General features: G+C 45.7%; 2 protein-coding genes across 2 annotated transcripts; both read left to right on the forward strand.

The window, feature by feature from the left end:
• The first annotated feature begins 8,512 nt into the window (after window positions 1-8,512).
• Window positions 8,513-18,995, forward strand: LOC114681301 (phospholipase A2-like). Its single transcript, XM_037198548.1, is given in 6 exon segments — window positions 8,513-8,546; window positions 9,768-9,842; window positions 9,845-9,896; window positions 16,701-16,730; window positions 17,196-17,339; window positions 18,611-18,995. Coding segments are annotated over 6 exon segments (426 nt in total). The 3' UTR covers window positions 18,702-18,995.
• Window positions 18,996-20,618: 1,623 nt separating this feature from the next.
• Window positions 20,619-25,588, forward strand: LOC114681335 (phospholipase A2-like). The gene is made up of 5 exons (XM_028854786.2): window positions 20,619-21,190; window positions 21,732-21,906; window positions 23,154-23,313; window positions 23,777-23,904; window positions 25,409-25,588. The coding sequence occupies exons 2-5, from the start codon at window positions 21,873-21,875 to the stop codon at window positions 25,513-25,515; spliced, it is 429 nt and encodes a 142-aa protein (XP_028710619.1). The 5' UTR covers window positions 20,619-21,190; window positions 21,732-21,872; the 3' UTR covers window positions 25,516-25,588.
• The last annotated feature ends 1,358 nt before the right edge of the window (window positions 25,589-26,946 follow it).

Raw genomic sequence — 26,946 nt, forward strand, 5'->3', positions numbered from 1 at the left:
ACATGAGAGGGTTTCTCTGAATACCAATGGCTGTCCTGGGATTCACTCTATAGACCATCCTGGCTTTGAACTCAAATACTCACCCGCCTCTGCATCAAGAGTGTTGGGATTACACAGTGTGTGTACCACTGTACCTGGATTCTCCTGCATTTTAATGCTGACCTGTATCCCATTGCAGACTGAATCCTGGTCATTTACCTACTCCTCAGCTGATGAACAGTTTGTTATGTCAAATGCTGACATTACAATGATTATGTTACCATTATCCTTGTCTTTGAGCTGTGCATGGCCACACAACAGATTCCTTCTAATTCTTCCAGTGTAAAACAATGAACATGTGTTGGCTGCTTCTCTGGCTCAAGGTCTCAGCTAAAACTGTGATGAAACCTGCTGCTGGCTAAGGCTAGGGCTTCACCTATGCTTAAGTAGGGGTGGGGCAGCTTTCAAACTTAACAGATGGTTGGATTGTTGGGCTCTTGACCTAAGAGGACAGTTCGTCCCTGGCTGTGTATAGAGAGTTTTCTTAGCTCCTCAACACAGAGACCACAGGGCAGCTCACAGTATGGTGTCTGTCTGTCTTGACAGTGAGAAATGAGCATTCAAGCAAGGCAAAGACAATGTCAATAGAACTTAGTCCTGGAGGGGGGTTAACCCAGACAGTATACCATTGTTTATTTATAATCATACCACTTAGAAATAATGCCAGAGGGTTGCTCCAGAGTACTAGGCTATCCTGGGTTACAAGAAATGCTCTGTCTCAAATAGATAGACAACTTCCTGCTCAGTCCTGATGTCTTGAGTTTGGTCTCCAAGACCTACACAATGGAGGGAGAAAACCAACTTCCTAAAGTTGTCCTCTGACCTCAAGTGTGTAGCATGACTTGTGAGTCTCACTAATGCTTGCTTGTGAACTGGTATGAGGGCAAACACACACACACACAGACACACACATATCTATTCATTGCTCTCCCGATGCAGCAGCTGGTAGGAGTCAAGGAGGAAGTTAGCAGGCAGGCATCAGACCCCTGGTAATTCAAAGTGGGATTGATGGAGTGTGCTGTGCATTCTTGCAGCAGGCACTACTGCACACAGCATCAGCCCTCGGGCTGTGTGGCAGTTCAACAATGTGATCAAGTGCCCGATGACCAGCATTGATCCCTTGTTGGACTACAACAACCATGGCTGCTACTGTGGCTTGGGGGCTCAGGCACTCTGGTGGATGAGTTAGACAGGTGAGTGATCCATCTGGTGGGAGACTGGAGGGTTTGGGTTCAGGTGGGGACAGGACACAAGCACACATCTCATGAGGCAGGAGCAGGAGACATGCATGTTCACTAAACATTGTATGTTTTGTTTAGTTTCTTTATTATTTTTGTTTGTTTCAGACAGGGGCTCTCTGTGTAGCCCTAGGTTGCTTATAATTCTTTCTGAGACCATGCAAGCCTTGAACTCAGAAATCCATCTGCCTCTGCATACCAAGTACTCAGATTAATGGTAGATACCACCACACCCCACAGAAATTGCTTTCCATAAGTATGTGCTTAATAGAAATCACAGATATTCAAGCCTCAGGTTGATTTCTTCTGGAACACCATGTTTACGTCATTGTCACATGTTTGAGATAGACTGCAGGTGAGAACTGACCTCCTGTGGGTCCATACTCCTCCCTCAGCTGTTCCTTCGTTTCTCCTGGTGCTGCCAGACTCGGGACCACTGCTATGCTCAGGTCAAGAAGCTGTAAAACTGCAAGTTCTCAGAAACGACCCCTACGCAGCTCCTCCTCTTACTCTTGCTCTGGGAATGAGGTCCCCTGCAGTCATAGGTCTACCCTCTCGGACCCTGGTTCTACTTGGTGCTTGGTGGCTTTGGAAGGACAGGGAAGTAACAAGGACAGTCACCATTTAGTGGTAATTTCCTTGGTCTCCTGTGACCTTACAACAACTTTATTAGGTAGACACTAAATTATAGATGAGGTCACTGATGAGGAAACTGAGGAGGGCAGGGTCACTTGCTCAGGGTCAGCTAGCTTAGAAGTGATGACATTTGGTTCTGGAACACACATCTACTTCATTCTAAAGCCTGTTTTTAAAAACATTTCAAGATTTTATTATTTATCTGGGGGAGGCATTTCTGTGCCACAACTCAGGTGTGCAGGTCTGAGGACAATGTGTCTGTTCTCTCTTTCAACCATGTGAGTCCTGTGGATGGAACACGGGTTCAGACTTGGCCGCAAGTGCCTGTATTGCTTCAGCGGTCTTGTCTGCCAAAGCCTCTCCTGTTAGCTGCTGTTGATGTAACCAACCATCTTATTAAATAAGAAACACAGAAACAATGTAAAAGAGAAAGCCAAGAGGTCAGAGCTCAGAGCTAAAATCTCACCCTTCCTCCTGCTGTGTCCCAGCTTCCCAAAAGAGAGCTATTTCCTTGTGCATCAGTTGGTTCAAAGTCATTCTGCCTTCTCATTGGTTGTAAACCCAAACACGTGACTGCCTCGTCACTGTCTGTATGTACAGCCCTCTAGGTCTTAAAGGCGTATGTCTCCAATGCTGGCTGTATCCCTGAACACACAGAGATCTATGGGATTAAAGGCATGTGCCACCACTGCCATGCTCTTTCTATGGTTCTAATAGCTCTGACCCCCGGGCAACTTTATTTATTAACATACAATCAAAATCACATTTCAGTACAATTAGAATACCACCACAAGCTGCTGTGTTATACTGATTCCACATTGATTTAACAATGGAGAGCTGCACCATTGGATATCAGCCAGATACTGGAGTAAACACCTATGCAGGGCAAGATTTATCATTCCCATCTTACAGGTGAGGATTCAGAGAGCCAGGAATAGAGCTTAGTTCCTGGAGTCCTTTCCAAGTATGCACAGAGTTCTGGGTCCAACTCCAGATCTCATGAATTGAGGGTGGTGGTGCACACCTGTTAATCCCAGCACTTGGGAGGTGGAGGCAGGAGGATTGTCTTAAATCATATAATTTTAGAAGTGGTAGTTGGTATTTGTAGTGTTCCTGGTTTTAGGATAAATGTATGTGTTTATTTTTATGTGTAGGAATGAGTTTGCATCCCATGTTTTCTTCAGTCACTGTCCACCATGTCTTTAGATGCTGGATCTCGACTAAATGTGACACATACCTTTAGATAGCCTGACTGTCCAACAAGTTTTGGGGGTCTGCATTCCCCACTTATTAATAGAGTTACAGATGCCCCAAGCACACCTTGATTTTATCATGGTCTCTGGGCATCCTAGGTCAGGCTCTCAGGATTGTATCCCAACCGCTTTACCAACTGTGCCATCTCCACTGCCCACAACAACTAATGTTCTTATTACAAGTGTGTTCCAGCAATTTGGACAACCCAATGTCTTATTGTGTGCTTTGTCTCTCAACCCTGAGTCTGCACCAATGGGAGGGTCACCGGTTTCTTTTGGTTATAAATTGTACAGAGCAGGGTCATGGGCTCCAGTCACCTTCCTTTCTTGTTTCTCTGCAGACATAAACAACCCTTGTGAGGCCTTCATCTGCAACTGTGACCGAGAGGCAGCCATCTGCTTCTTCCAGGCTACATACAACAAGGAGAACAGAGGCAATGGCTGTTAGCCTTGTCACATCAGTTACTGGGACACCATTCCTGCCTGCCTGGTTGTGGTCACTACTCACTGCCCCCTAATAAAGCACCTGTTGAAAAAGCTTGACTGTGGTGATTGTATTCTCTGTCTACTGAACATAACTAGATCCTCACAGAACATCATTCTGTAGCCTTGGAAGCTTCAGGTTAATGGGACAGACATTGCCTTTAGGTGAACACCTTGAAGAGTGGGTGACGAGCCTGGCCATGCCTTCCATCCCAGCACATGGGAGGCAGAGTCAGAGTCAGAGTCAGAGTCAGAGTCAGAGTCAGAGTCAGAGTCATGCAGATCTCTTGAGTTCAAGGATCACCTTGTTTTAAAATTGAGTTCCAGAACAGCCAGGACTATTACAGAAAGAAACCCTGTTCCTAACAACAACAAAGGAAGAATTCAGCCTGAGATACATAGGGGGTAGAGAGAAACAGAAGGAGAAGGTGAGGAAGGGAGAGGAGCTGTGGGGAGGGAAGGAAAGAGAAGACAGAGAGGGAAGAGGGGAAGAGAAGAGAAAAAGAAGCAGTGTCACATGGGCACTAAAGGAACATCTTGTCTCTAAAAATACGGGACTCAAAGCACCTCTGCTGTGTGCTCAGTGTAGGACATGGAAACCAAACTGGACTGACTGTAAATGACCTGAAGTCAGGATTACATCCTGGTGGCCTCTGAGTCTTCACTGTGCCTACGCACATAGCACAGGATAGTTGTCCTGCTGAAACACACAGCAGCCTAACTTTTTGTAAGGTACAAAAGGGAACACTTCCTCCTCTCTACCTTTCTCTGTCACAGCACCCTGCAGGTTAAGCCAAGTTAATCTCCAGTTCCCTGGTCCACCAGTTTCAGGAATAAGATTTCTTGTTGGCTAACGGCTCTGTGGTTCTGACTCTCTCTTCTCCTTTAGTGAACAGCTGCCCAGTCCTCTGTCTTTTCACCCCCAACCCCATCCCCATCTGTGTCCCAAACTCAGGCCTCACCACTCCCAAGGAGAGGCCTGGGGAGTCCCGGGTGCAGCTAGAGCCCCTGTACAGACACACTGACATGTAGTAGCTGGGTGTGGCCATCCTCAGTCGCATTGGAAGGGTAGGGGGGTTCTTGAGTATGGAGAAAACTAACTCAACTCACCCCACATGGTTTTTATCCGGGGAAGAGTTGAGTAGTGGGGGAAAAGAGATTCTAGGATGGTAAGTTTCAGGGTACATGACATATGGTCAAAGGCAGAGGCCAGAGGGCATTGGGCCAGCAGACATTGTTCACAAGCCACATGTGATTCCTGGGAATTGAACTCTGGTCCTCAGGAAGAACAGAAAGTGCTCTTAGGTGCTGATCATCTCTCCATCCCTGAAATGGTTGATTGTCAGCTTCACACACTGGGTGTGGAGAGCCTCAGCTGAAGGATTTCCTGCATCATATTGGCCTGTGGGCACATCTGCTGGGCAGGCATTTGCTGTCTATCTGTTTTTTTAATTTATTTTTTTGTTTTTTATAGACAGTGTTTCTTGATGTATCTTGGGCTGTCCTTAAATTCATTCTATGACTATGCTAGCCTCAAACTGAGATATTCACCTGCCTCTGCCTCCTGAATGTTGACATTAAAGGCATCCACTCCCCCCCACCATCCGCCTACATTTCTAGTTTTTAATGAAGTTTGTAGGTTAGTAAGATCTATCCTACAATACAAGTCTCTTGACCTGAGTTTATTCCTGGAACTCATTTAAAGGAAGAAGGAGAGCCCTGACTCCACAGAGCATTTCTCTAACCTACATATGTGCACACAAGTGCTCTCTGCTGGTGGATGTTCTGTATGGCAAATGTTTTGCTCTGATTGGTTAATAAATAAAATACTGATTGGCCAGTGGCTAGGCAGGAAGTATAGGCGGGACTAACAGAGAGGAGAAAAGAAAGAAGCAGAAGGATTCACTGCCAGCCGCCTCCAGGACAAGCAGCATGGGAAGATCCTGGTAAGCCATGAGCCATGTGGAAAGGTATAGATTTATGAAAATGGATTAATTTAAGCTATAAGAACAGTTAGCAAGAAGCCTGCCACGGCCATACAGTTTGTAAGCAATATAAGTCTCTGTGTTTAGTTGGTTGGGTCTGAGCGTCTGTGGGACTGGCAGGTGACAAAGATTTGTCCTGACTGTGGGCAAGGCAGGAAAACTCAAGCTACAAATGGCTCCCAACGTGTTGGTAAGAGTTTCCACCTAAAACCTGAGAAAAAAGTTTCTAAAACGGAGCTAAAAACACCTTCCTAATTGTCTCTCTCAAATGAGTGGCAGCTGCCAGTTTGAGCTACTGGTGGGTTCCTGGTGTGTGTGCTCAACCTGTAGTATGGTGGGAATGAGGAATCTGCAAGTGGCACATTAAGCTGCATGGTGGATTTAGCCTTTGCTAGTACAAAAAAAAAAGAAGTTTCTGGGCTACACACTGCTTGGATAAAAGCATAGATCCATGATAGCTCCCAGAGCTGGCAGTAAATGGACCACCTCCATGGTGGGAAGCTGAGGTGGGTGGAGCCAGCATCCATAGCGCCATTTCAGTCTTACAAATGCTTCAGTTTAAAGCATAGATTCACAATAAGACAGATTCAGATGTAATGGTTTACAATCTTTGTAAAATATGTGTAGGTTTGAAAGAGACAAAAATGGTGATATATACAGTTATATAAACAAATACATAGTTTTAAAAAATAAAGTCTTTAAAGAGACAATAAAATTAATATAAAAAATAAGCCATGTAAAGATGAATATTACACAGAGAATCTGAATTGTGTTGTCTTTGGTATTTTTAACTGCAGAAAAACATTGATTGTAAAAGATGTTGAGTTAAACCAATATGTATATTTTAAAGATAACTTGACTTCAAAATTTGGATGTAAGGATGTGTTGCTTTGGAAAGGAGACTCTGCTTTTGCTCCCAAAGAAAACCAGAGGCTATGGATTATTCCAGATTAAGATACATCAGGTTTGACCAGCCAAGACCCCCTGAAAGGACTCCAAGGACTCCATGGCCCAGATGATCCAACATCCAGAATGTTTTGAAGGCAACTGGCTCAGACAATACAGCATCATGGACTATTCCATAATCTAAAATTTTCTTTGTGTCCTCATAAGCTACAGCGCCCCCCTCCAGCAGGAAGTAGTAAGAGAAGCTATGCCCAAATTCCCAAATTATATGAAATTTTGCTTTGTTATAAGGTTAAAACCTTCCTTTTTGAAAAAAAGGGGGGCAGTGCTGTGGGATGTTCTGTATGGCAAATGTGTTGCTTTGATTGGTCAATAAATAAAATACTGATTGGCCAGTGGCTAGGCAGGAAGTATAGGCGGGACTAACAGAGAGGAGAAAAGAAAGAACAGGAAAGCAGAAGGAGTCACTGCCAGCCTCCGCCATGACAAACAGCATGTGAAGATGCTGGTAAGCCACGAGCTGCGTGGCAAGGTATAGATTTATGGAAATGGATTAATTTAAGCTATAAGAACAGCTATCAAGAAGCCTGAAAAGGCCATAAAGTTTGTAAGCACTATAAGTCTCTGTGTTTTCTTGGTTGGGTCTGAGCAGCTGTGGGACTGGCAGGTGACAGAGATATGTTCTGACTCTGGGCAAGGCAAGAAAACTCAAGCTACAGCTCTCTCTGTCTCTGTCTCTTCCTCTGTCTCTCTTTCACACAAACAACACACATTAATTAATTGGTTAATTAATTAAAGATTGAATATGTAACTAGATCTATCACATAGGATGTGTCATGTGCTTGGGACAGACTTAGCATGTAGTTTATACAGTTATGGAGGATTGTAGGGTCCAGCTACTCCTTCTGGGGAACACACATCACTATTAGAATCCCTCAGACCCAATCCCAGGAATAATGTCTATATCTTTTTATGATGTCAAAGCATCCATGGGGGAGGGACCTGGCACTTTTCCAGTCACTGACTTGAACTGGTTGGGGTATTGAGCTAGCCCTTTCTCTGTCTCTGTGACAGCACTGATTCAGGCTCTGTCACCATCTACAGTAGCTCTGCAGGTAGGGACTGTCTGTGAGGGTGCACATATTTTATTTCTGTGCTATACACACAGTAGTCACAAGTTCCGTGTGCTGACTGGACACTGTCAGAACACAGCTAGAGGACTCTAAAGAGAAGTCACTGAGTCCTTCCCTCACTTAGGATGAAACTCCATTTTCTGGTCACTCTGTTCACAGCAAGGACCCTTGTCCCATATGAGTGACCCCGCATCTCCTTTTTCTTCAATGTCAGGCTGTGCTGATCACACCTGAAGTTCTGCTTTGGGGTTTCCTGTTTGGGTCTAATAGCCTGTGTGTTGGGTTTCCCTGGTCACCCCATGTTCACAATAGCTGGCACCTTTATTCTATAAGTCAACTCAGATGACTCTTTAGGAATGTCTACTACAGTTACCTACGCAAGCAATGAAGCCCCTTCTGTCTCTGCCATATTGCCCTGGACCCATTTCCTTGGGCCTAACATTCCCTGACAATGTGATTTTTCTTCTTCTTTTAATAATATTGACTTTTATATTCTGTATATGAGCCCTTTACCTGTATGTGTGTCTGTGAACTGAGTGTGAGCAGTGCCAACAGAGGCCAGAGGAGGGGTTTGATCCTACTGAAGTCATAAGCAGGTGTTCGCTGCCTGGTGACTGCTGGACTTGAGCCTGGGTCCAACACAAGCCCAACAAGTTCTCCTAACTGCACAGGCATCTCTCTGTCCCTTATTTATTTTTTTAATACATGATTATATCATTCTGGCTCAGGATGTCCTTCAACTCAACATTCTAGCCAAGACTTACCTCAGCCTCCCAAGTGTTAGGATTACACACAGAACCATAAAGAGGGAAGTCACTTGAGTCCTCCACACACTCAGGATGAAACTCCTTCTGCTGATCACTCTGCTCACAGGTAGGACCCTTGTCCCCTCTGGGTGACCCACAATTTCCCTTGTCTTCAATGCACAGTTCCACAATGGTCACACCTGAAGTTCTGGTTTATTGCTGCAATTCACCCCCCCCCACCCCGGCATTTTACATGAGAGGTTTTTTTCGAAAACCAGTAGTTGTGCTGGAATTCACTCTATAGACCATTCTGGCTTTGAACTCAAATAATCCCTGCCTCAGCCTCTAGAGTTCTGGGACTACACAGTGTACGTACTACTGTACTTGGATCTCCTTTATTTTAATGGTGACCGAGTATCCTACTGCAGACTGAATCCTGGTCATTTACATACTCCTCACCTGATAAAGTTTGTTGTGTCAAATGCTGACATTACAATGATGATCTGACCATTATCCTTGTCTATGAGCTGTGCATGGCCATACAACAGATTCCTTCTAATTCTTCCAGTGTAAAACACTCAGCATGTGTTGGCTGCTTCTCTGGCTGAAGGTGTGAGCTAGAACTGTGATGAATCCCACTGCTGGCTAAGGCTAGGGTTTCACCAAGGCTTGAGTTGGGTTGTGGCAGCTTTCAAACTTAACAGATGGTTGGATTGTTGGGTTATTGAACTAAGAGGTCTGTTTGTCCCTGGCTGTGTATAGAGAGTGTTCTTAGCTCCTCAACACAGAGACCACAGGGCAGCTCATAGTGTGGTGTATGTCTGTCCTGAAGTGAGAAATGAGCAGTCAAGCAAGGCAAAAGGCAATGTCTATAGAACTTAGTCCTGGGGGTGGGTGGGGACAGCCCATCCAGTAGATCATTGTTTATTTTTAATCATACCACTTAGAAATAATGCCGTGGGTTGCTCCAGAGTACGAGGCTATCCTGGGTTACAAGGAAATGCTCTGTCTCAAATAGGTAGACAACTTCCTGCTCAGTCCTGGTGGCTTGAGTTTGGTCTCCAAGATCTAAATAATGGAGGGAGAAAACCAACTCCCTAAAGCTGTGCCCTGATCTCAAGTGTGTAGCATGACTTGTGAGTCTCACTAATGCTTGCTTGTGAACTGGTATGAGCACGAACACACACACACACACACACACACACACACACACACACACACACACAAACACACACAGAGGTCTATTCACTGCTCTCCCCATACAGCATCTGGTAGGAGTCAAGGAGGAAGCTAGCAGACCCCAAGGAATGCAAAGTGGGATTGATGGAGTTGCTGTGCATTCTTGCAGCAGGCGCTACTGCAGACAGCATCAGCCCTCGGGCTGTGTGGCAGTTCTGAAATATGATCAAGTGCCCGATGACTGCATTGATCCCTTGTTGGACTACAACAATCATGGCTGCTACTGTGGCTTGGGGGGCTAGGCACTCTGGTGGATGAGTTAGACAGGTGAGTGATCCATCTGGTGGGAGACTGGAGTGTCTGGTTTCTGGTGGGGACAGGACACAAGCAGACATCTCATTAGGCACGAGCAGGAGACACGCTTGTCCACCAAACAGTTTATATTTTGTTTAGTTTCTTTATTATATTTGTTTGTTTGTTTCCAGACAAGTGTTCTCTGTGTAGCCCTAGGTTTCTTACAATTGTTTCTGAGACCATGCTAGCCTTGAACTCACAGATCCATCTGCCTCTGCATACCAAGTACTCGGATTTATGGTAGACACCAAAACACCCCACAGAAGTTGCTTTCCATAAGTATGTGCTTAATAGAAATCACAGATTTTCAAGCCACAGGATGATTTCTTCTGGAACATCATGTTTAAGTCATCCTCACATGTTTGAGAAAGACTGCAGGTGAGAACTGACCTCCTGAGGGTCCATACTCCTCCCTCAGCTGTTTCTTCCTCTCTCCTGGTGCTCCAGACTCATGACCACTCTACACTAAGGTCAAGAAGCTGGAAAACTGCAAATTCCTCACAAACGACCCCTACAGCAGCTCCTACTCATGCTCTTGCTCTGGGAATGAGGTCCCCTCCAGTCATAGGTCTGCTCTCTGGGACCCCTGGTTCTACTTGGTGCTTGGTGGATTTGGAAGGACAGGGAAGTAACAAGGACAGTCACCATGTAGTGGTAATTTCCTTGGTCTCCTGTGACCTTACAACAGTCTTATCAGGTAGACACTAAAATATAGATGAGGTCAGTGATGAGGAAACTGAGGAGGGCAGGGTCACTTGCTCAGGGTCAGCTAGCTTAGAAGTGATGACATTTGGTTCTGGAACACACATCTACTTCATTCTAAAGCCTGTGTTTAAAAAGTTTTCAAGATTTTATTCATTTCTGGGGGAGGCATTTCTGTGCCACAACCCAGGTGTACAGATCAGATGACAATGTGTCTGTTTCTCTTTCAACCATGTGAGTCCTGTGGATGGAGATCAGGTTCAGAATGGGCTGCAAGTACCTTTATTCCTTCAGCTGTCTTGCCTGCCAAAGCCTCTCCTGTTAGCTGCTGTGTTATACTAATTCCATACTGACTAAAACATTGAGAGCTGCATCATTGGCTATAAGCCAGATACTGGAGTAAACACCTATGCAGGGCAAGATTTATTATTCCCATTTTACATGTGAGGATTCAGGTGCTGGGAATAGAGCTTAGTTCCTGGATTCCTTGCCTAGTATGCACAGAGTTCTGGGTCCAACTCCAGATCCCATGAATTGAGTGTGGTCTTGCACACCTGTTAATCCCAGCACTTGAGAGGTGGAGGCAGGAGGATTGTCTTAAATCATATAATTTTAGAAGTGGTAGTTGGTATTTGTAGTTTTCCTGGTTTTAGGATTAAATGTATGTGTTTATTTTTATGTGTAGGAATGAGTTTGCATCCCATGTCTTCTTCAGTCACTGTCAACCATGTCTTTAGATGCTGGGTTTCTCACTAAATGTGACACACACCTTTAGATATCCTGACTGTACAAAAAGTTTTGGGGATCTGCGCTCCCCACTTATTAATAGAGTTACAGATGCCCCAAGCACACCTTGATTTTTCCATGGTCTCTGGGCATCCTAGGTCAGGCCCTCAGGATTGTATGCCAACCACTTTACCAACTGTGCCATCTCCCCAGCCCACAACAACTAATGTTCTTATTGTGTGTTCCAGGGATTTGGACAACCCAATGTCTTTTCGTGTGCGTTGTCTCTCAACCCTGAGTCTGTACCAATGGGAGGGTCACCGATTTCTTTTGTTTATAAATTGTACAGAGCAGGGTCATAGGCTCTTCTCAACTTCCTTTCTTATTTCTCTACAAACAAAACAACCCCTGTGAGGCCTTAATGTGCAACTGGGACCGAGATGCCGCCATCTACTTCTCTCAGGCTCCATACAACAAGGAAAACAAAGGCATTAAGTGTTAGACTTGTCACCTCAGTTACTGGGACATCATCCCTGCCTGCCTGGTTGTCTTTACTACTCACTGTTCCCTCTAATAAAGCACCTATGGAAAGAGCTCTGCTGTGGTGATTGTAGTCTCTGTCTACTGAACATAACTAGATCCTCAGAGAACATCACTTTGTTTAGCCTTGGAAGTTTCAGGTTAATGGGGCAAACGTTGCATTTAGGGGAGCACCTTGAAGAGTGGGTGATGAGCCTGGCCATGCCTTCCATCCCAGCACATGGGAGGCAGAGTCAGAGTCAGAGTCAGAGGTATGCAGATCTCTTGAGTTCAAGGATCACCTTGTGTAAAAATTAAGTTTCAGAACAGCCAGGACTATTACAGAAATTAACCCTGTTCCTAAAAACAACAAAGGAAGAATTCAGCCTGAGATACATAGAGGGGTAGAAGAAACAGAAGGAGAAGGGGAGGAAGAGCGGGGAGTTGTAGGGAGGGAAGGAAAAAGAAGACAGAGAGGGAAGAGGGGAAGAGAAGAGAAAAAGAAGCAGTGTCACATGGGCCCTAAAGGAACACCTTGGCTCTAAAAATACGGAACTCAAAGCACCTCTGCTGTGTGCTCAGTGTAGGACGTGGAAACCAAACTGGACTGACTGTAAATGACCGGAAGGCAGGATTACATCCTGGTGGCCTCTGAGTCTTCCCTGTGCCTACACACACACCACAGGATAGTTGTCCTGCTGAAGCACACAGCAGCCTACCTTTTTGTAAGGTACAAAAGGGAACACTTCCTCTTCTCTACCTTTCTCTTTCACAGCACCCTGCAGGTGAAGCCAGGTTAATCTCCGGTTCCCTGGACCACCATTTTCAGGAATAAGATTTCTTATTGACTAAAGGTTCTGTGGTTCTTGGTCTCTCTTCTCCTTCAGTGAACAGCTGCCCAGTCCTCTGCCTTTTCACCCCCAACCCCATCCACATCTGTGTCCCAAACTCAGGCCTCACCACTCCCAAGGAGAGGCCTGGGGAGCCCTGGGTGCAGCTAGAGCCTCTGAACAGACATACTGACATGTAGTAGCTGGGTGTGACTGTCTTCAGTAGCACTCGAAGGGTAGGGGGGATCTTGAGTATGGAGAAAACTAACTCAACTCACCCCTACATGGTTTTTATCCAGGGAAGAGGTGAGTAGTTGGGGGAAAAGAGGTGCCAGGATGGTAAGTTTCAGGGTACATGACAGATGGTCAAAGGCAGAGGCCAGAGGGATTTGGTCCAGCAGACATTGTTCACAAGCCAAGTGCGATTGCTGAGAATTGAAGCCTGGTCTTCTGCAAGAGCAGAAAGTGCTCTTAGGTGCTGACCATGTCTCCAGTTCCTGCAATGGTTGATTGTCAGCTTCACACACTGGGTAGGGAGAAACTCAGCTGAAGGATTGCCTGCATCATGTTGGCCTGTGGGCACATCTGCTGGGCAGGCATTTGCTGTTTATCTGTTTTTCTATTTATTTTTTTTGTTTTTTATAGACAGTGTTTCTTGATGTATCTCAGACTGTCCTTAAATTCACTCTATGACCATACTAGCCTCAAACTGAGATATTCACCTGCCTCTCCCTCCTGAATGTTGACATTAAAGGCACGCACTCCCCCGCCACCACCGTCACCACCATCTGCCTACATTTCTAGTTTTTAATGAAGTTTGTAGGTTAGTAAGATCTATCCTACAATACAAGTCTCTTGACCTGAGTTTATTCCTGAAACCCATTTAAAGGAAGAAGGAGAGACCTGACTCCACAGAGCTCTTCTCTGACCTCCACATGTGCACACAAGTGCTCTCTGCTGTTGAATGTTCTGTATGGCAAATGTGTTGCTCTGATTGGTCAATAAATAAAATACTGATTGGCCGGTGACTAGGAAGGAAGTATAGGCTGGACTAACAGAGAGGAGAAAAGAAAGAACAGGAAGGCAGAAGGAGTCACTGCCAGCCGCTGCCATGACAAGCAGAATGTGAAGATGCCCGTAAGCCATGAGCCATGTGGCAAGGTATAGATTTATGGAAATGGATTAATTTAAGCTATAAGAACAGCTATCAAGAAGCTTGCCAAGGCCATACAATTTGTAAGCAATATAAGTCTCTGTGTTTACTTGGTTGGGTCTGAGCGGCTGTGGGACTGGAGGGCGACAGAGATTTGTTCTGACTCTGGGCAAGGCAGGAAAACTCAAGCTAAAGCTCTCTCTGTCTCTGTCTCTTCCTCTGTCTCTCTTTCACACAAACAACACACATTAATTAATTGGTTAATTAATTAAAGATTGAATATGTAGCTAGATCTATCTCATAGGATGTGTCATGTGCTTGGGACAGACTTAGCATGTAGTTTATACAGTTATCATGGAGGATTGTAGGGTCCAGCTACTCCTTCTGGGGACTACATGTCACTATCACAATCCCTTAGAACCAATCCCAGGAATAATGTCTATATCTTTTTATGATGTCAAAGAATCCATGGGGGAGGGACTTGGCACTTTTCCAGTCACTGACTTGAGCTGGTTGGGGTGTTGAGCTAGCCCTTTCTCTGTCTCTGTGACAGCACTGATTCAGGCTCTGTCACCATCTACAGCAGCTCTGCAGGTCGGGACTGTGTGTGAGGGTGCACACATTCTACTTCTGTGCTACACACACAGTAGCCACAGGCCCTGTGTGCTGACTGGACACTGTCAGAGCATACCTACAAGACTCTAAAGAGATGTCACTGAGTCCTCCCCTCACTCAGGATGAAACTCCTTCTGCTGGTCTCTCTGGTCACAGGTAGGACCCTTGTCCCCTCTCAGTGCCCCCCACATCTCCCTTGTCTTTAATGTGTAGGCTGTGCTGATCACACCTGAAGTTCTGTTTTGGGGTTCCTGTTGGGGTCTAATAGCCTGTGGTTTGGGGTTCCATCCTCACCCATGTTCACAACAACTGGCACCTTTACCCTCTAGATCAAGTCAGATGACTCCTTAGGAACGTCTATTACAGTCACCTACACAAGCAATGAAGCCCCTCCTGTCTCTGCCATATTGTCCTGGACCTATTTCCTTTTGCCTAAGGTCCCCTGACAATGTGATTTTTCTTTTCCTTTAAAAAATGTTGACTTTTATATTCTGTATATGTGCCCTTTGCCTGCATGTGTGTCTGTGAACTGAGTGTGAGCAGCGCCTACAGAGGCCAGAGGAGGTGTCAGATCCTACTAGAGACATAAGCAGGTGTTTGCTGCCTCGTGGCTGCTGGACCTGAGCCTGGGTCCAATACAAGCCCAACAAGTTCTCCTGACTGCACAGGCATCTCTCTGCCCCTTATTTTTTTTCACAGGATTATATCATTCTGGTTCAGGATGTCCTTTAGCTCAACATTCTAGCCAAGACTTACCTCAACCTCCCTAGTGTTAGGATTATACACAGAGAACTATAAAGAGAGAAGTCACTTGAGTCCTCCACACACTCAGGATGAAACTCCTTCTTCTGGTTGCTCTGCTCACAGGTAGGACCCTTGTACCCTCTGGGTGACCCACTATTTCCCTTGTCTTCAATGCACAGTTCCACAACGTTCACACCTGAAGTTCTGGTTTAGGATTGCAATTCTTATTTCCCTGGCATTTTACATGAGAGGGTTTTTTCAATAACCAATGGTTGTCCTGGAATTCACTCTATAGACCATTATGGCTTTGAACTCAGATAATCACCTGCCTCAGCCTCCAAAGTGCTGGGTCTACACAGTGTGTGTACTACTGTACTTGGATCTCCTTCATTTTAATGGTGACCGAGTATCCCACTGCAGACTGATTCCTGGTCATTTACCTACTCCTCAGCTGATGATCAGTTTGCTGTGTCAAATGCTGACATTACAAGATGATCTGACGATTGTCTTTGTGTATGAGCTGTGCATGGCCACACAACAGATTCCTTCTAATTCTTCCAGTGTAAAACAATGAGCATGTGTTGGCTGCTTCTCTGGCTCAAGGTCTCAGCTAGAACTGTGATGAATCCCACTGCTGGCTACTGCTAGGGTTTCACCTAGGCTTGAGTAGGGGTGTGGCAGCTTTCAATCTCAAGAGATGGTTTGGTTGTTGGGTTATTGAACTAAGAGGTCAGTTTGTCCCTGGCTGCTGACTGGATAGTGTTCTCAGTCCCTCAATACAGGGACCACAGGGCAGCTCACAGTGTGGTGTCTGTCTGTCCTGACAGTGAGAAATGAGCAGGCAAGCAAGGCAAAAGACAATGTCTATAGAACTTAGTCCTGGTGAGTCAGCCCAGCCCAGCATTGTTTATTTACAATCCTACCACTCGGAAAGCTGATGGCAGAGGGTTGCTCCAGAGTTGGAGGCTAGTCTGGGTTACAGGGAAATGCTGTCTCAAATAGGTAGACAACTTCCTGTTCAGCCTGGTGACTTGACTTTGGTTTCCAAGATCTACATAAAGGGAAAAAACCAACTCCCTAAAGCTGTCCTCTGTTCTCAAGTGTGTAGCATGACTTGTGAGTGCCCACTAATGCTTGCTTGTGAACTGGTATGAGGGCAAACACACACACACACACACACACACACACACACACACACACACACACACACACCTCTATTCACTGCTCTCCTGATGCAGCAACTGGTAGGAGTCAGGAGGAAGCTAGCAGGCAGGCATCAGACCCCTGGTAATGCACAGTGGGATTGATTGAGTTGCTGTGCATTCTTGCAGCAGGCGCTACTGCACACATCATCAGCCCCTGGGATTCTAGACAGTTCTGAAATATGATCAAATGCCAAATGAGCGGCATTTTCTCTTGTTGGACTACAACAACCATGGCTGCTACTGTGGATTGGGGTCTCAGGCACTCTGGTGGATGAGTTAGACAGGTGAGTGATCCATCTGGTGGGAGACTGGAGGGTCTGGGTTCTGGTGGGGACAGCACACAAGCAGACATCTCATGAGGCAGGAGCAGAAGACATGCATGTTCACTAAACATTGTATGTTTTGTTTAGTTTCTTTATTATTTTTCTTTGTTTGTTTTCAGACAGGAGTTCTCTGTGTACCCCTAGGTTTTTTATAATTCTTTCTGAGACTATGCTAGCCTTGAACTCAGAGATCCATCTGCCTCTGAATAACAATTACTGGGATTAATGGTAGACATCACCACACACCAAAGAAGTTGCTTTCCATAAGTATTTGCTTAATTGAAATCACAGATTTTCAAGCCTCAGGATGATTTCTTCTGGAACATCATGTTTAAGTCATCCTCACATGTTTGAGAAAGACTGTAGGTGAGAACTGACCTACTGAGGGTCCATACTCCTCCCTCAGCTGTTCCTTCCTCTCTCCAGGTGCTGCCAGCCTCAGGACCACTGCTACACTAAGGTCAAGAAGCTGGAAAACTGCAAGTTCCTCACAAACGACCCCTACAACAGCTCCTACTCCTACTCTTGCTCTGGGAATGAGGTCCCCTGCAGTCATAGGTCTGCCCTCTGGGACCACTGATTTCTACTTTGTCCTCTGTGTCTATGGAAGGGGCAGGGAAGTAACAGGGACAGTCACCATTTAGTGTTCATTTCATTGGTCTCATTTGACCTCCCAACAACCTTATCAGGTAGACACTAAAATATAGATGAGGTCAATGATGAGGAAGATGAGGAAGGCAGGGTCACTTGCCCAAGGTCACCCAGCTTAGAAGTGATGACATTTGTTTCTGGAACACACATCTACTTCATTCTAAAGCCTGTTCTAAAAAACATTTCAAGATTTTATGTATTTATCTGGATGAGGCATTTCTGTGCTACAACTCAGGTGTGCAGGTCTGAGGACAATGTGTCTGTTCTCTCTTTCAACCATGTGAGTCTTGGGGATGGAACTCTTGTTCAGACTTGGCAGCAAGTGCCTTTATTTCCTAAGCCATCTTGCCTGCCCAAAGCTTCTCCTGTTAGCTGCTCTGTTATACTGATTCGACATTGACTAAACAATTGAGAGCTGCATCATTGGCTATTAGCCAGATACTGGACTAAACATCTATGCAGGGCAAAATTTATCATTTCCATTTTACAGGTGAGGATTCAGAGGGCTGGGAATATAGATCAGTTCCTGGAGTCCTTGCCTAGTTAGTATGCGCAGAGTTCTGGGTTTCACCTCCAGATCTTATGAAGTGAGTGTTGTGGTGCCCACCTTTAATCCCACACTGGGGAGGAGGAGGCAGGAGGATTGTCTTAAATCATATAATTTTAGAAGTGGTAGTTGGTATTTGTAGTTTTCCTGGTTTTAGGATTAAATGTATGTGTTTATTTTTATGTGTAGGAATAAGTTTGCATCCCGTGTCTTCTTCAGTCACTGTAAACCCTGTCTTTAGATGCTGGGTCTCACAATAAATATGACACACACCTTTAGATAGCCTGACAGTCCAACAAGTTGTGGGGGTCTGTGCTCCCCACTTATTAATAGAGTTACAGATGCCCAAAGCACACCTTAATTTTTACATGCTCTCTGGGCATCCTAGGTCAGGCCCTCATGAATGTATGTCAACCGTTTACCAACTGTGCCATCTCCCCAGCCACAACAACTAATGTTCTAATTATCAGTGTGTTCCCGTGATTCGGACAACCCAATGTCCTTTTGTGTGCTCTGTATCTCAACCCTGAGTCTGCACCAATGGGAGGGCCACCAGTTCCTTTTGGTTATAAATTGTGGTGAGCAGGGTATGGACTCCTCTCAACTTCCTTTCTGGTTTCTCTGCAGACAAAATCAAGCCCCACGAGGCCTTCATCTGCCACCGTGACCATGAAGCTGCCATCTGCTTCTCCCAGGCTCCATACAATAAGCAATACAAAGGGAATCCCTGTTAGATTTGTCACCTCAGTTACTGGACACCATCCCTGCCTGCCTGGTTGTCTTCACTATACACTGTGTCCTCTAATAAGCACCCATGGAAAGAGCTCCACTGTGGTGAATGTAGTCTCTGTCTACTGAACATAACTAGATCCTCAGAGAACATCATTTCATCTAGCCATGGAAACTTCAGGATAATGGGAAAGACATTGTCTTTAACGAAGCACCTTGAAGACTGGGTGATGAGCCTGGCCATGCCTTCTATCCCAGTACATGGGAGGCAGAGGCAGAGGCAGAGGCAGAGGCAGAGGCAGAGGCAGAGGCAGAGGCAGAGGCAGAGGCAGAGGCAGAGGCAGAGGCAGAGGCAGAGGCAGAGGCAGAGGCAGAGGCAGATCTCTTGAGTTCAAGGACAGCCTGATCTAAAAATTGAATTCCAGGACAGCCAAGATTATAACACAAAGATACCTCGTCTCTAAAAACAACAACAAAAGAAGAACTCAGTCTGAGATACATAGTGGGTAGAGAGAAAGAGAAGGGGGAAGGAGGGGAGAGGTGTGGAGGGAAGTAAAGAGAAGACAGAGAGGGAGGGAAGAGAGAAGCGAGAAATAAGCAGTGTCACATGGGCACTAAAGGAACATATTGGCCATAAAAATACTGGACTCAAAGCGCTTCTGCTGTGCTCTCATCATAAGAAGTTGGATATAGGAAACCAAACTGGACTAAGAGTAAATGACCAGAAGGCAAGATTACATTCTGGTGACCTTTGGATCTCCACTGTGTCTAAATACACATCAGAGGATAAGTGTCCCAGTAAAGTGCACAGCAGCCTAACTTTTTGAACACATAAATGAGAATAGTTTGTCTCCTCTACCTTTCTCTATCCCTCAACCCTAGGTGAAGCCAGGTTAATCTCCGATTCCCTGATCAATAGGATTTAGGGATGAGATGTCTCATTGGCAACAGGCTATGTGGATCTCTCTTTTCCTATAGTGAACAGCTGCCCAGTCCTCAGGCTTTTCACCCCCAACCTCATGCCCACCCGTGACTCAAACTCAGGTCTCACCCCTCCCAATGTCTGGCCTGGTGAGCAACAGGTGCAGCTGCAGCTGCCTGGGCAGGCACAGTGACTGGTAGTAGCTGGGAGTGGCTGTCCAGAGTCCTGCTGGAACCGTAGAGGAATCTTTAGTATCGAGAAAACCAACATAACTCACCCTACATGGTTTGTATCCAGGGAAGAGGTGAGTAGAGGGGAAAAAGAGGTGCTAGGATGCTAAGTTACAGGGTACATGACAGATGGTCAAACGCAGAGACAAGAGGGCATTGGGCCTGCAGACATTGTTCACAAGCCACCATGTGGTTGCTCAGAACTGAACCCTGTTTCTCAGGAAGAATAGAAAGTGCTCTTCTGTGCTGAGCCATCTCTCCAGTCCCCGCAATGGTTGGTTGTCAGCTTCACACTCTGGGTACGGAGAGCCTCAGCTGAAGGATGGCCTGCATTATATTGGCCTATGGACACAACTGTTGTGAAGGCATTTGCTGTCTGTCTTTTTAAATTTTTTTTTGTTTTTTGTTTTGTTTTGTTTTTTAGACAGTGTTTCTTTGTGTATCTCAGACTTTCCTTAAATTCACTTTGTAGACCAGGCTATCATGAAACTCAGATATTCACCTTCTTCTGCCTCCTGAGCAGAAGACATTACATGCATACACTCAACCACCACCACCACCACCACCACCACCACCACCACCACCACCACCACCACCACCACCACCATCTGCCTACATTTTTAGTTTTTAATGAAGTGTGTGGATTAGTAAGAACTAGCCTACCATACAAGTCTCTTGACCTGAGTTTGATTCCTGGACCCCATTTAAAGGAAGAAGGAGAGACCTGACTCCACAGAGTTCTTTTCTGACCTCCACATGTGCACACAATTGCTCTCTCTGTCTCTCTGTCTCTGTCTCTCTTTCACACAAACAACACACATTAATAATTGTTTAATTAATTGAAGATTGAATATGTAACTGGATATAACTCAGAGGCTGTGTCAGATTCTTGGGACAGACTTAACATGTAGTTTAGACAGTTAAAATGGAGGATTGTTAGAGCCACCTACTCCTCCCAGGGACCACACATCACTATCAGCATCCCTCACACACAACTCCAGGAGCAATGTCTATACCCTCTCATGATATCAAAGCATTCACAGGAGAGGGACTTGGCACTTTTCCAGTCACTGACTTGAGCTGGTTGGGGTGTTGAGATAGCCCTTTCTCTGTCTCTGGGACAGCACTGATTCAGGCTCTGTCACCATCTACAGCAGCTCTGCAGGTCGGGACTGTGTGTGAGGGTGCACACATTCTACTTCTGTGCTACACACACAGTAGTCACAGGTCCCGTGTGCTGACTGGACACTGTCAGAGCACAGCTACAGGACTCTAAAGAGAAGTCACTGAGTCCTCCCCTCACTCAGGATGAAACTTCTTCTCCTTGTCACTCTGCTCACAGGTAGGACCCTTCTCCCCTATGAGTGCCCACCATCTCCCAAGTCTTCAATGCACAGCTTCATAATGGTCACATCTGAAGTTCTGGTTTGGGGTTCCTGTTGGGGTCTAATAGCCTGTGGTTGGGGTTCCCTGCTTACCCCATATCCACAAGAGCTGGCACCTTTGCCCTCTAGGTCAACTCAGATGACTCCTTGGAAAGTTCACTACAGTCACCTACATAAGCAATGAAGCCCCTTCTGTCTCTGCCATATTGCCCTGGCACCTTGGGCCTAAAGTGTCTTGACAGTGTGATTTTTCTTTTTCCTTTTCAAAGACATTGACTTTTATTTTATGTGTTTGAGCCCTTTGCCTGCATGTGTGTCTGTGAACTGAGTGTGAGCAGTGCCTACAGAGACCAGGGGAGGGGTCTGATCTCCCAGAACCAGGGTCATAGGCAATTGTGAGTTGTCTTGTGGCTTCTGGACCTGAGCCTGGGTCCCACACAAGGTCAACAAGACTCCTGACTGCAGAGTCATCTCTCCAGCCCTTATTATTATTATTAGTTTTTTACAGGATTATATAGTTCTGGCTCAGGCTGCCTTCAACTCAACATTCCAGCCAACACTTACCTCAGCCTCCCAAGGGTTAGGATTACACACAGACCTATAAAGAGAGAAGTCACTTGCGTCCTCCACACACTCAAGATGAAACTCCTTCTGCTGGTCGCTCTGCTCACAGGTAGGACCCTTGTCCCCTGTGAGTGCCCCCCTTCTCCCTTGTCTTCAATGCACCGTTCCCCAATGGTCACACCTGAAGTTTAGGACTGCAATTCTTTTTTTCTGGGCACTTTACATGAGAGTGTTTCTTCGAATAGTGATAGCTGGTCTGGAATTCACTCTCAAGACCATCCTGGCTTGAACTTAGATATTCACCTGCCTCAGCCTCCAGAGTGCTGGTATCACAGAGTGTGTGTTCCACTCTACCTGTCTTTTCCTGCATTTTAATGGTGACCAAGTATCCTGGTGTATTCTGAATTCTGGATTATTTACCTACTCCTCAGCAGACGATCAGTTTCTTTTTTAATCAAATGCTGACCTTACAATAATGATCTGACCATTATCCTTGTCTATGAGATGTACATGGCCATACAACAGATTCCTTCTAATTCTTCCAGTGTAAAACATTCAGCATGTGTTGGCTGCTTCTCTGGCTCAAGGTCTCAGCTAGAACTGTGATGAATCCCACTGCTGGCAAAGGCTAGGGTTTCCCCTAGGCTTGAGTAGGTGTGGGGCAGCTTTCAAACTTAACAGATGGTTGGGTTATTGGGTTATTGAACTAAGAGGTCAGTTTGTTCCTGGCTGTAGATGAGAGTGTTCTCAGCTCCTCAACACAGAGACCCTAGGAGAGCACAGAATGTGGTGTCTGTCTGTCCTGACAGTGAGAAATGAGCAGGCAAGCAAGGCAAAAGGCAATGTCTATAGAACTTAGTCCTGGGTAATCAGCCCAGCCAGATACAGTGGTGTTCACTTATAATCCTACCACTCGGGAGGCTGAGGCCAGAGGGTTCCTATGAAGTCTGAGGCTAGCTTGGTGACAGGGCAACAACTCCTTATCTTAGATAGGTAGAAAGCGTTTTGCACAGGCCCGGTTACTTTAGTTTCCTCTACAATACCTACCTAGTAGAATGAGAAAACCATCTCCCTTAAGTTGTTTTGTGGTCTCCTCGTGTAGCATGTTATTTATGAGTGTGAACAAGTGCATGCTTATGAACCTGTTTGCAGGCAAGCACACACCTGCACACGTTTGCACACACTTGCACACACTTGCACACACACACACACACACACACACACACACACACTCAGATCTCTTCACTGCTCTCCTGATGCAGCATCTGGTAGGAGTCAGGAGGAAGCTAGCAGGCAGGCATCAGACCCCTGGTAAAGCCAAGTGGGATTGATGGAGTGTGCTGTGCATTCTTGCAGCAGGCGCTACGGCACACAGCATCAGCCGTCGGTCTTTGTGGCAGTTAGACAACATGATCAAATGCACCATCCCTGCGAGTCATCCCTTGTTGGAATACAACAACTATGGCTGCTACTGTGGCTTCGGGGGCTCAGGCACTCCGGTGGATGAGTTAGACAGGTGAGTGATCCATCTGGTGGGAGACTGGAGGGTCTGGGTTCTGGTGGTGACAGCACACAAGCAGAGCATCGTGAGCCACAAATAGGAGACATACAGATTCACCAGACATAATATATTCTGTTTAGTTTATTTATTATTTTTGTTTGTTAGTTTCCAGACAGGGGTTCTCTTGTAGCCCTAGGTTTCCTGGAATTCCTTCTGAAGAGCATGCTGGACTTGAACTCATTGTTCATCTGCCTTTGCCCCTCAAGTACTGGGATTAATGGTAGACACCACTACACTCCACAGAAGTTGCTTTCAATAAATATATGCTTAATAGAAATCACAAACTCTCAAGCCTCAGGATGATTTATTCTGGAATATCATGTTTAAATCATCCTCACATGTTGGAGAAAGACTGTAGGTGATAACTGACGTCCTGTGGGTCCATAGTCCTTTCTCAGCTGTTTCTTCCTCTCTCCAGGTGCTGCCAGACTCACGACAATTGCTACGGTCAGGTCAAGAAGATGGAAAGCTGCAAATTCCTCATAGAGAACCCCTACACCACCTCCTACTCATACTCATGCTCTGGGAATGAGGTCACCTGCAGTGGTAGGTTTACCCTCTGGGACCTCTGGATTCTGCTGGTCCCTCACAGGTTTGGAGGAGGCAGGGAAGTAACAAGGGCAATCACCATTTAGTGGTGATTTCCTTGGTCTCATGTGACCTCACAACAACCTTATCAGGTAGACACTAAAATATATATGAGGTCACTGATGAGGAAACTGAGGAAGGCAGGGTCACTTGGCGATGGCCACCCAGCTTAGAAGTGATGACATTTGGTTCTGGAACACTGATCTACATCATTCCAAAGCCTTTTTTAAAAAACATTTCAAGATTTTATTTATTACTGGGGGAGGCATTTCTGTGCCACAACAAAGGTGTGCAGGTCTGAGGACAACTTGCAGAAGTCTGTTCTTTCAACCATGTGAGTCCTGGGGATGGAACTGGGGTTCAGACTTGGTAGAAAGTGCCTGTATTTCCTGAGCCATCTTTCCTGCCCAAAGCCTCTCCTGTTAGCTGCTGTGTTATACTGATTCCATGTTGACTAAACAATGGAGAGCTGCATCATTGGCTATAAGTCAGATACTGGACTAAACACCTATGAGGGCAACATTTATCATTCCCATTTTACAGGTGAGGAATCAGAGGGCTGGGAATATAGATGAGTTGTTAGAGAGCTTGCCTAGCACGCACAGAGCTCTCTTCCTCCTCCAGAACCCATACATTGAGTCTGGTGGTTCACACTTGCAATCCAGCACCTAGTGGAATCAGGTTTATCTTCAGTTATATAAATTTATCAGTGGTAATTCATATTTGTAGTTTTTTTTGAGACAGAGTTTCTCTGTGTAGCTTTGAGCCTGTCCTGGAGCTTGCAATGTAGACCATGCTGACATCAAACTCACAGAGATCCACCTTCCTCTGCCTACCAAGTGCTGGGATTAAAGGTGTGTGCCACCACTGTCTGACTGATAATTGTATTTTTATAGGTTTTAGGATTAAATATATGTGTTTATTTTTATGTATAGGAATGGGTTGGCATCCCGTGTCTTCTTCAGTCACTCTCTCCTATGTCTTTAGAGTCTCTCTCTCTCTCTCTCTCTCTCTCTCTCTCTCTCTCTCTCTCTCTCTCTCTCTCTCTCACACACACACACACACACACACACACACACACACACACTAAATATGACACTCACCTTTAACTAGCCTGAATGAGCAACAACTTTTGGGGATCCATGCTCCTCACTTCACTTACCAACAGAGTTACAGATGCCCCATCACACCTTGCTTTTTTACATGGTCTCTGGGCATTCTAGGTCAGGCCCTGATGATTGTATGCCAACCACTTTACCAACTGTGCCATCTCCTCAGCCACAACAACTAATGTTCATATTATCAGTGTGTTCCAGCAATTTGGACAATCCAATGGACTTCCATGTGCGTTGTCTTTCAGACCATAGCTGCATCAATGGGAGGGCCACTGGGTCGTTTGGCCATAGAAAATAGGGAGCAGGGTCATAGGCTCCACTTAGCTTCCTTTCCTGTTTCTCTCCAGACAAAAATGACCCCTGTGAGGCCTTCATCTGCAACTGTGACCGTGAGGCTGCCATCTGCTTCTCACAGGCTCCATACAACAAGGAGAACAAAGGCATTAAGTGTTAGACTTGTCACCTCAGTTACTATCTACACCATCCCTGCCTGCCTGGTTGTGTTCACTACACACTGCCCCATCTAATAAAGCACATATAGAATGAACTCAGCTTTGGTAATTGTATTCTCTATCTACTGAACATAACTAGATCTGCAGTGAACATCATTCTGTTCATTTCTGGAAACTGAAGGTTAATGGGAAAGACCTTTCTAGGAAGCAAGCACCTTGAAGAGTGGGTGATGATTCCAGCCATGCCTTTCATCCCAGCATTCTGGGATGCAGAAGCAGAGGCAGAGGTAGGCAGGTCTCTTCAGTTCTTGTCAAACCTGGTCTAAAAGCAAGTTCCAGGACATCCGGGACTGTTAAAGAGACCCTGTCTCAAAACACTTAAAAAAATCAATATCAAAATAAAGAAGAAGCCAGCCTGAGATACATAGGGAGGTAGAGGGGACAGAAAGGAGAAGGAGAGTGGAGAGATGAGGAGAGAAAATGGAAAGGAAAGAAGGGAGGAGGACGGGTGGGGAGGGAAAAAAGAAAGACAGAGTTAGGAGAGGAGAGAAGAGAGAAAGATTGAGTGTCACACGGGCACTAAAGGGAACACCTTGCTCTAAAACTTCTGCACTCGCTGGGTGGTGTCCCTGCAGGCCTTTATTCCCTGCACTGGAGATGCAGAGATTGGCAGTTCTTTGCAAGCTAGACGCCAGCCAGTTCTATAGAGCCAGTTCCAGGACAGACTCCAGAACTACAGAAAACCCAGATTGTGGTTCACAAATCATCTATAAGAGATATGGTGCCCTCCTCTGGCCTGCAGGCAGACATTCAGAACACATAACCAATCAATCAATCAATCAATCAATCAATCAATAAATCTTGGGGAAAAAAGAAACTGGATATAGGAAACCACACTGGACTGACAGTAAATGACCTGGAGGCAGAATTACATCCTGGTGACCTTCCAGTCTTCTTTTGCCTAAACACACACCACAGGATAATGTCCTGCTAAAGCACACAGCAGCCGAACTTTTTGAACAAAGAAAACAGAACAATCCTCTTCTTTGCCTTTTTCTATCCTGAGACTCCGAAGGTAAAGCCAGGTTAATCACTGGTTCCCTGGTTAACCAAGTTTAGGAATAACATTTCTCATTGGTGTTTTAAGGCTACATGGTTGTCAGTCACTCTTTTCCTTTAGTGACCAGCTGCCCAGTTGTCCGTGTCTCTAACCCCAACCCCATCCCCACTGGAGTCCCAAAGGTCAGGCCTTGAACCTCCCAAGGTCAGGCCTGGTGAGCAACAGGTGCAGCCTGAGCTGCCTGTGAAGTCGCAGTGACGGGTAGTAGCTGGTAGTGACTGTCCAGAGTCCTGCTGGAAGGGTAGGGGGTCTTGAGCGAGGAGACAAACTTAACTCACCCCGACAAGGTTTTTATCCAGTGATGAAGTTAGAA

The sequence above is a fragment of the Peromyscus leucopus genome, chromosome 23 (genome assembly GCF_004664715.2).
Source record: "Peromyscus leucopus breed LL Stock chromosome 23, UCI_PerLeu_2.1, whole genome shotgun sequence".
NCBI classification, from domain to species: Eukaryota; Metazoa; Chordata; class Mammalia; order Rodentia; family Cricetidae; genus Peromyscus; species Peromyscus leucopus.